This window comes from Bactrocera neohumeralis, unplaced genomic scaffold (assembly GCF_024586455.1).
Source record: "Bactrocera neohumeralis isolate Rockhampton unplaced genomic scaffold, APGP_CSIRO_Bneo_wtdbg2-racon-allhic-juicebox.fasta_v2 cluster11, whole genome shotgun sequence".
In the NCBI taxonomy this organism is placed as follows: Eukaryota; Metazoa; Arthropoda; class Insecta; order Diptera; family Tephritidae; genus Bactrocera; species Bactrocera neohumeralis.
This window is the reverse complement of record NW_026089624.1, coordinates 12,556,098-12,566,622: the sequence shown is the minus strand read 5'-3', so window position 1 is coordinate 12,566,622 and position 10,525 is coordinate 12,556,098. Positions and strand designations below refer to the sequence as shown.

General features: G+C 33.9%; 1 protein-coding gene across 12 annotated transcripts in view; it reads left to right on the top strand.

Moving 5' to 3' along the window:
* The window catches only part of LOC126765911 (polyamine-transporting ATPase 13A3), an 89,087-nt gene that overhangs the window by 66,910 nt on the left and 11,652 nt on the right, over positions 1-10,525 (top strand). For 7 of the 12 annotated variants that reach the window (XM_050483595.1, XM_050483597.1, XM_050483600.1 and 4 more), the window contains exons 2-5: positions 6,719-6,761; positions 6,854-7,142; positions 7,200-7,360; positions 9,201-9,562. In XM_050483595.1, coding sequence (XP_050339552.1) covers positions 6,719-6,761; positions 6,854-7,142; positions 7,200-7,360; positions 9,201-9,562 — 855 coding nt within the window. Of the gene's footprint in view, positions 1-3,648; positions 3,913-6,718; positions 6,762-6,853; positions 7,143-7,199; positions 7,361-9,200; positions 9,563-10,525 lie in introns of those variants that run through there. The other 5 variants (XM_050483591.1, XM_050483592.1, XM_050483590.1 and 2 more) reach the window with 2 other exon arrangements.

Sequence of the window (10,525 nt, the reverse complement as noted above, 5' to 3'; positions counted from 1 at the left end):
AATTGACTTATTGTACTCTATAGTGGCTAATTAAATCAAATCAACAGTGTCATTCAGATTTTTTTCGAGTTTCAGGCACCTAGCTATTTCAGTCAAAGTACTCTGTGAAAACGCTCCAGCTGCCCGTTTGATGTACTATGAAGTAGAGGAGCATTGACAATTTTCGCATTGTTATATTCTAATAATATTGATTTTATGGTATTTGAGTTTAGAGACTTTTCATTGTCACAGTATATTGTTTTAACGTTCGGAAAAATGTTCATTAGTTGTAATATGTATACATAGGTGGTTTTACATCTATGATGGTCCTAGATGCAATTTTCTAAACCATAGCAAATTCTGAAAATTTGTCAACACATGTTAAAAAATATTTCTGATCCGTAAAGAAAATATCGGCGTGCAATATTTCTCCGATGCTACCTGGCACTGGCGTAGCTGCAATAACATGTTTTATTGGATGTCGTTCGTATTTTGATTTTGAACAAATTTGACAATTTGCTGCTACTTAGTTTGCCTTCTTAACCATTTAAGGAAAAAGATAGTTAAGATCTGCTTCACATTTTCTTGTGCCACTCTATGAGCTCGGTTATGCTCGGCAACATTATTTCGATTTGGTCACCTTCATTGAAGATATCTGTAACCATTTTTCATGTATGACAGAATTTTATGTTAAGGTGCTGAATTTTTGCTAAAACCGGTAGACTGCAATGAATAGCATTTACAACGCTGTCATTAATAACCTCCTCCAGCGTTTTTAGCAGAGATTCTATACTACAGAATTTTATTATACGCCTGTTTTTTGATCCAAATATTATAAATGATCGCTTTGATAAGCTTTCGCTCTCTTGAAGTATTATCTGACTTCGGAAGCAATTTACCGGTTTATCTACCGTTTCGATGGTGTAGGTCAGTGACTCTTCGCTGTGCACAGTGGCACAGACAGAGTGTCCTTCCGTTTCAGCCTCTATCATATTCATGTGTTATCTTGACAATGCGTCGACGACATGGTTTTCTTTACCTGGTTTATAAAGGATCTTTGCGTCGAAACTCTCTGAGAGATTTCCAGCCTTTAATTTTAGCGTTTGGATTTTTATCCGAAACTGCGAACGTCAGAGGTTGGTGGTCAGTATAAATGTTCAACTGGTTTACTACATATAGATAATTTCTTAAATTGTTAAGTGCCCATACTACTGCTAAGAGTTCTCTTTTCATTTGTTGCTAATTTTGCTTCTTTTTCTCTAAGAGTTCTCGATATCATGGTTATTGGTTTGTTTTCCTGTGAAAGCACAGCTCATAAGCCCCTTGAGGAAGCATCGGTTGTCAAATCGAACGGTTTAGTGAAATCAGGATAGGTTAATGTTACATCCTCTGAAGACAGAATTTCTTTAAGTTTGTTAAAGGCATCCTCGCCTTCTTGTGTTAACTCAATTTTAATTTTGTTCGACTGGATGGCACTTTGCAGTTGTCCCCTTTTAGCATGTCTGTCAGTGGCATGCTTGCATTGTTTGCAGAGAAGGCTGTTTTTTTTCCCTGTCTCTTTCCGATAACTCAATCTGGTGAAACCCCGATTTCAAATCAAGGGTGGTAAAATATTGAGCTCCCTTTAAATTTAACAATATTACCATTTAATTGGGCATCGGATATTTGTCCACGGTTGTGATCTCATTCAGTTTTCTGAAGTCAATCACCAGGCGTTTCTTCTTATTCCCTGCTTGATCTATTCTTTTTTTATCAACAACCCAAATCGGGTTATTGAAGGGGGACCTTGACGGACGAATGATGCCATTGACAAGAAGGTTAGCTACTTCTTTCTTTACAAGTCAGCTACACCCATAATATATGGCTAGAGTTTGGAGTAAACTGGCTCTTCGGTTTTAGTTCTAATGTTAGCAATTATATTTGTATTGAAAGGCAAAGACTCGTTAGGGTCGCAAAGCCTTTTTTTATTGCTAATCATTTTACAAAACTGATTTCTGCCAGAAGAAGGAATCTCTTCGCTTCTTACGTTGAGAAAATTGACATTTTTGCATTCATGGAACAAGAAGTTTTCGTTTCCAAAATCAGGTCGTATTATTCCATTGCTCAAGTCTATTTCAGCATTTACTTGTTTCAAGAGATCTAACCCAATTATACCATCAAAAGTTGATATATTAGGCAGTATGAAAAAATCGGTCATTACACCGAACATTTTAATTTTACATTTTTTTCTCTCACAGGACTATTGCCATGTAAAGTTTTACTGAAAATGGTCTAGATGCTAGAAGGCTGTTTTTTTTTTTTTAATTTTTAATTCGGGTATTGGGTTTATAAAATTTTTTGACGCTCCCGTGTCAACCAGTAATTTTATTTTTCTCCCTTAACTACCTACTCTACGCTCAATCCACGGGAGTAGGGATTTACCCCTAAAAAATTCAAGTGCTCTTCCTTGAGGTCTTCAATTCCAGCCTCAGCTTCTTTACTACAGACTGTCTCGTCATCCTCTTCTTGCTTTAAAGTATTAATGCGTTGCATCTTTGGTCCAGTGACCCTATCAGATTCCGTCAGCCTTTTTTGTTGATGGTTAGTATTAAACCCCTGTCTATATTTATTTCAGTACTGCTGTTGACCTTGAGATGTTCTCTGCGATGGTTCTGTACGCCAATTTTGGTTTTGCCGTAATCTTGACACCGACGAATCTATATCGATGAGTGTCACTAGCTCCTGTTTGTCATTTCTATTTTTATTTGTTTTACACTGTTTGTTTATGAAATGGGGATTTCTTTATTGATGTTGTATCTTTTTCTCTGAGTTATTGTTTCCTCTAAATTTATTTTGATCCTCAATGGATGTTGTGAAATTTGAAGCGAATAAATATCTTTCCCTATTTGATTCTACCTCTTGTGCTGATGCTAAGGCACTAGGTAGGTCAATGGGTCGAAAACGATCAGTATATATCATAATGGTCTTTTAAGGCCTGATATAAAAATTCGTAAAGCATCTGCTCTATACTTTTCGCAAATTGAATTTGCTATTTGACCTTCATGGGTCATTATAGTTTTATTCGTGAGAAAAGTCAATTTCTTCTCAACCTCATTGAAGTATTATATCACTGAAAGGTTACCCTGTCTTAAAGTAGAAAGTTGTTGTTCAATTAAATATATCGGTAGTTTGTCTACATATGTAAAGTCTAATATCGCTATTATCACATCGGAATTTAAAACTGTATTAAATGATGCTAAAATTGCATCAGCATAACCTTTTATTTTATTTCTAATTATTCCAACTGCTTGAAAATATCTCGAACTGCCTTAGTATGTCCGTCAATCGTTGCAATTTAAGGTGAAAAATCTGTTGTTTTTGTTTTAAGGCGCCAGTCATGGCAGCCTGTATTAAGGCCGTTAATTGATTGGCGTCCATTATATATCGTCGGGAAGATTGTAAATTACTAATTTTTTCAATCAAATCCTCTAAATTGTCGTTATTACTCATTAAAGCTTCGTTTACATAAAGAATTCGTTTACAGAGAATAACAACACTATCACAATTTTTTCTTAAAGCAATCTACTGTTTTTTTTATTGAACGTATTTTTTATTTTACAATTTATTTCAATTTGTGTTGTCAACGTTGGGCGCCAGTTTTTTTTATTATTATATTCACTTACAACTATAGTTTAACCTACGATACCGTCGCTGCTCTACCTGTGGCTACCTGGGAGTATGTTGAGTCAGCGAATCTCACGGTTTTCGCTGTTGTGGTCGGGTTACTATGTCTCGTCGGATATTAGGCAGACAATGCAGACTGAGTAATTTGACTGCCAGCGTTTTGGGTTAACTTACATGCATACTATATATTTAGTATTGTTAATAAATTTTTATATTTATTCAACTGATTCAATACGAGCGAAGTCGCGGGTAAAGCCAGTATATGATCAGGTTTGTTTGATAAACAGATTTAGCTCATGGTAGTTGTTGATTAGATCTTTAAAACTCTACTGAAGAACTCGAAGGTTTTATTTTCTGGGGGGAATTTTTAAGGGTAAAGAGGGAGAGTATTGCTAAGCTGAGTCATATATGATAAGACTTGCTTGATGAACAGATTTAACTCCGGATAGTTGTGGAATAGAGCTTTGATATTCCACTGAATATCAGTGAGATCTAGAAAAAAATAAACAATTATATTGCATACCATTGCTTGGGACTTTGGGATAATTATAATAAATAAATTCTTTGGAAACGCATTTAATTTCTGTTCTTCAGGCATTGATTTTTAAGATATTTACCATCTGGCTCTCGGACGATTAATGGAACTAAGTTGTTAGAAGGAGTTAGTATAGAGTGTCTATGAAAGAGCCGATGTGGATTTTTATACCCTTGCAACTTGTTGCTACAGAGAATAATAGTTTTGTTCACCTAACGGAGTTACGTATGTATATATACCTATGTAAATGATCAGGATGATTAGGTTGTCGAGAAAAGTTGAAATCCAGTTGACTGTCTGTCTGTCCGTCCGTCCGTGCAAGCTTTCATTTGAGTAAAAACTGAGATATCTTGATGAAATTTGGTACACAGGTTCCTTAGCACAAACAAAATTCGAGTCCGTAAATGGGCGTAATCGGACCACTGCCACGCCTACAAATCGCCATTAACCGATAACACATAAAGTGCCATAACTAAGCAATTAGTTAAGATATAAAGCTGTAATTTGGTACAGTGTGGGAATAATTTTTTGAAAAAGTGAACGTGGCCACGCCCTCTAATATGTTTAATTTGCATATCTCCTAAACCACTTGAGCTACAATAACCAAATTTGATAAGTACAAATCTGATAAGAATTTTTACCGACAGTATTAAAATGGATTAAAAGCGGAGGATAACCCCGCTCACTCCCTATATAACGCTACTGCTAAAAACTACTAAAAGGGCAATAAATCAATAACTAAATACGCCAGAGACATTTTACCACCGACTTGCCCTGAAAGAGCTTTATGGGAGCTGGTGTGAAAATTGGACAATGGGCGTGTCACCGCCCACTTTTTGGTGAAATCCCATATATCGGGACCCGACCAAACCGATTTCGACAAAATATAATTTTCTTATGTCATATTGTGGAAATGGAAGAAATCGGACAACAACTACGCCTACTTCCCATATAGCACAATTTTAAATTCCACTTGACCCGTTCAGTTTCCAGTACACAAGTCCAGAAGCAATTCATATGTATAACGAGATAAAACTTTGCACGAATAATGCCTTTAGTGTGTGACATTTTATGACCACAAATTGTTTTAATCCCCATTCCCAATGCTTATAGTTGACATTTGATCGAAAATGTCGGTCAATGTGTGATATACATATATAATTGAAATTAAAGGATAATCCTTGGGTTGAATCGGACCAATATTTCCCGTAGCCCCTATATACTTTATATACAAATTTTCGAACTTCGAGGTGAGACTGTACGTATATTGGCCAATATGTGAGTTATCCCAATGAAAATAAGAGAGCGTAGTTTACTCATAACAGGGTATCTCTGTGCCTAAAAAAGATAAATTTGAGTCAAACTTGGTCCAGCCCCTATATAACTAATATCAGGATTTTCGAACATCCTGCTGACTTTACTCTATATGATTGTTTTTACACCTTAAAGTATTTCCCTGGCTTTGATTCTTGCAAAGTTGCAAGAGTATAAAATGTTCGGTTACACCCGAGAGTAACTCTAAACCTGTTAGACTACAACCGACAATGCCGACCTTTAAATTGATATGCATTATATTATTCAAATTAATTTCAATGTAAATTTAGTTTAAAGATTGATCTTTGTCATACTAAATCAAAGAAAATCGTTAATTTTCGCTGCACCGAAGCTAATACTCTTCTCAGGTTCATTTTTAATAGCATAAAATAGTATAAAAAGATCCTTATCTTGAATTTGGTTGATTGGTTTCTGCTAAATTTCGTAAAGATATCTCGTCGAATACAAAAGTTTGCTATACAAGGACTGGGCTTAGATCGATTAGTTTGTATAGCAGATTTTTACCATAGTGGTCCGATATCAGAGGCTCCGACACGTGAGCTTCTTGGGGAGAAAAGAACGTGTACAAAATATCAGAACGGCACCTCCAAAACGTAGGGACTAGTTCACGTATATACAGACTAAAGGACAGACAGGTATGGCTGAATCAATTCACCTCATCATGCTGATCATTTTGCTTTATAGGCTCTCCGAAGTTTTCATTTGGGTGTACAACCAGGGTTTTCATTTACTACTCCGCAGCAGCAAAATGTTTAGAATTATTACTATGTTATAGCTATATAGTTAAAGCTTTTACTGGGTGAGTGCTCGAGAAAACTTTACTTAAAGTAGAATTTATCCGTTTTGATTATTAAGGAAAAATACAAAAGTATTCTTTGTGCTTCTACTTATCAGGGTGAAATAGGTATTGTAGCAAAGTCTATCAGTGGTATAAAATTTGTGTTATTAATTGATTCATATATATCAAAAGATTTGAATAAATAAATACAATAACAAGGTCATTAAATAAAATTTGCAGAAAACGTGTAGAATTGGAAGATTAGTCAACCGGGAAATATTAGACATTGTAGTTGGAAATTTGCTAGCATCTGTCATTTTCCTTCCTAAAGGCTTAATGTTGATAAAAGGATAAAAAATAAATAAATAGTGGTTTTACTCGGAGAGTGCGAGACAGTTCAAAAATAATAAAATTCATTTTTTTTGCAGCTTCTAACTTCAATGTGTGCTAAAATAAATTGTGTTCAAGCAGGTACTTATAAATATTTTTTAGTAAATCTAATAGGATTAATTTAATTAAGATAAACAATTAGCTGGTATTTGTAATAATTTTCTTTCTTGCAGATCCCAAACCTTGGGTTGGCTTGGTGAACGAAAAAGAAGATGATGAAATGCAAATTACGGGTTACAAACGTTCACTATTACGTACCACGTTTTGTTGGTTCTTCATTTGCCTTACAGGCGGACTGTTGAGTCTTATAATGCATTGGTGGCGTCATTTGTACCTAATTGCAACTCACGAAAAATGTTCATTAGATATAGCTGAAAAAGTTTTGATACAGGAACACTACCAAGCGAAACACGTTACATATTACGTGAAAGCAATTCAAGAAATAAATGCTACCATGTCGATGTAAATTCATTTAAAAGCCTTAGTTTTATATCAGTGTAAATTTTTTAATATTTTTAGGAAATCTCTACAACTACAAACACGATTCTCTCCATCTTTACTTGCTAAAAATGGATCTTCAGGGAATGGAAACACATTGACATTACAAAGGCAGAGCGAAGTTGAAATTGATGAAAAGAGTTTTCACATAAGTTTACATTTTTCTTCAGGACAATTTAAACGTGAGTCGTACAGACGGCAGAGTACTAGTTTTAATTTCCTTAAATAACACAGGTATATTAGTCAATATCAAAGTGAAACTCTCTTTGTTTTGATTATGATCTTTGATTTTTTGATATCCAGTTCGTACAGATTTGGCACTTCTTATCGAATTCCCGTTACATTTGTGATAAACGCGCAGATAATGAGATGATTTCAGTAAATTTCAATATAATTTAATTGAAAGTACGAATTAGATGTGGCGATTTCACAAAAATTAAGTTCAACAGAACCCTAGAATGTAGTAAAATGAGGTTGAGGCTCCTGTGAAGCAAAACATTTTGTTACAAAATTGTACAAACTGAAAAATTAAGTAGACAAATTATTTGCATGAGTCAACATATATTTTTAAAGTTAAAAATTTTAGTACAAATATACAAGATAATTTAAAAATGGTTTATACCTGCAACGCAGCCTGGCTACCAGCCAAAAACCCCTTGTTCAGAATAATAATTAAAACTTCGCATCTTTATACATATTATAAAAATCACATGGTTATAGTAGGTTGTAATTAATGCAAATTTAATCTGTAATTGAAGTAATATCTTTAAAAACTTTCTATACAATGTTCACATGTATTGATTAAATCGACTCAATAGCCTTTTCGCACAGGAATTATTCGATCAGTTACCGATCATATCTTTAATAGAGTAGCCATCTGTGCGGAAGGCAAAAACTGGTTTTTCAATTATAATCTTAATACACTAAGTTAATTTGGCTATGTGAAAAAAAATTAATGTTTCATATAATTGTTTTTGATTTATAATAATCAGGCGTGGCTTCGTGAACGATCTATTTTAGCTGCAAAAAATATCGATATTCACCCTTTTAAATACAATGGTCATATCCCGGCAATAAGAAATTGTTCATATCGAACGACATTGTTACCGATCCTGACGAAACAGTCAAATATTCTGTTGAATTTTTTGATTTCGCTGAATTAACCTATGAATGCCACCACATAACTTGCGATTAAATATTGGCGCAACTATCATTTTCTTCTAAAAATATTGTTGGTCAACTGGAATAAAGATAAAATTAAAGAAATATATTGATTATAACGAATTTATTCTAAAAAAAAAATTGAAATTATTTCACATTAAAGGATAAGGAAATTGATTTATTATTTGTGATTACATACTTTGTTTAATATCCTAATAGCTTAAAATATCACACAGGGGAACGTCTTGTGGGTCCGCTAGTGATAGAAAAAATTTAACTTCTTGTTTTAGGTAAAGTCGCATATCTCGAGACCTGCTCGACCGATTTCTACCAAATTCGGTACATAACATTATTTTAACATTCTTCTGCCACAGTATGAAAATGGACAAATTGGACTACAAAGTCGCCTACTTCCCATATAACACAATTTTAAATTCTGTTTGATTCTTTCACTATCCAGTATACAAATAAAGAAAAATTATTACGAGTATAATGAGATATAACTTTGCACGCACTATGTAAATTGTCCAAATCGAACTAAAATTTGTCACCGTAGTTGACTTTTGGCAGAAAATATCGGTCAATGTGTGAAACATACAATTGAAATTCAGGAATATTTTCCTAACAATAGTTTATCTCTCAAAAATGTGTTGAATCAGGTCAATACTTTCCTTCAGCTTGTTTAATTATATTTTGTAGTGTGTTGAAATGCCAACCAGGCTAGTTTTTCATTTCTTAATACGAAAGGCTCAAATTTTATCGACTTTTATTAAACTTTTTGTTGATGTAAAACTTGCTTAAAAATTAAACACAACAATTCATAAATACTTATAATTAAAATTAGTTGGTTTTATTTTGCAGATACTAACCATGTGAGAATGTTCAATTGCAAACATTTGCGTTACGTGTGGGACAAACAGTCGCAATCATTTAATAAATTAAAAGGACTTGATGTAAATGTGTCAAGCGCATACTTTCATCAACAGAGGGGTCTACCAGTACAGGAACAATTATCGCGGCGTTTAGCATATGGACCAAATGAAATAACTGTTCCTTATAAAAATTTCAAAACTTTATTAGTTTTAGAAATGCTTAATCCTTTCTACGTTTTTCAAATATTTTCTGTCATATTATGGTTCACATATGACTATTATTACTACGCGTGTGTGATACTGCTTATGTCCATGTTTGGCATTGCCATGTCAATTATTCAAACTAAAAAGGTTGGTATATTTTGTAAATGTGTTTAGTTTTTTTTATCAGCCCGGTTTCTTTTGTTGATTTGTTAAAGTAATCAGTAGCTTAGACTTCTACGATCATGTAGTAGTATATGAATGTATATTAAAATAAATTATTTATCATCCATCTTTAAGCGGTATCAGGACCAACAATAGTTTATATACTGTGACAATTAATTTCAACTAATTTTGTTTCATAGGCCGAACAGAGAATATGTAGTTTGCCACGAACTTTGTAACACACCGAAGGAAACGTCGGAAATCCCAAGTGTATATATAAATGATCAGCGTGAAGATCTATGCCGTTTTTGCCATGTCTATATGTCCGTCTGTCTGTATATACGCTATCTAGTCTCTCAGGTTTTGAGATATCGGTCTGAACTTTTGAACACGTCCTTATCGCACTAATTGCTCATTTCTTTGAATGACCGATATCGGGCCATTATTGTATATATGTAGATGCCATACGAACCGAACAAGGATATTTCTTAGATCGGACAACTGACGCATATAAGATTGTTACACGAGGATTACACCGCGCCCTTAGGTCTATTGTGCCCGCATATAGCTGTCATCCAAACAGAACGTTCCAAATCAAGTTCTTGTTTAACAAAATCTTTTGATTTTGCAAGATACCTGCAGGAAATTACGCAAGGTTATTCGCCAAGGCAGTGGTAAAATATCCGAAAAAATTTTATATTAAATTAGACCACTAAATCATATAGCTGCCATACAAATTGAAAGATTAAAATCAAGTTCTTGTGTGGAATTTTTTTTTTTATTTAACAAGATAAGTATGTTCACGAAATTCCGCGTGGTTTATTGCTCTAATTAACGCTATAATCCCGAATTATCTTTTTTAAATTGGACTACTATGGCATACGGCTGCTAAACAAACTAACCCATAAAAATCAAGTTCTTGTATGGATTTTTTTTTTGTAAAGCGTA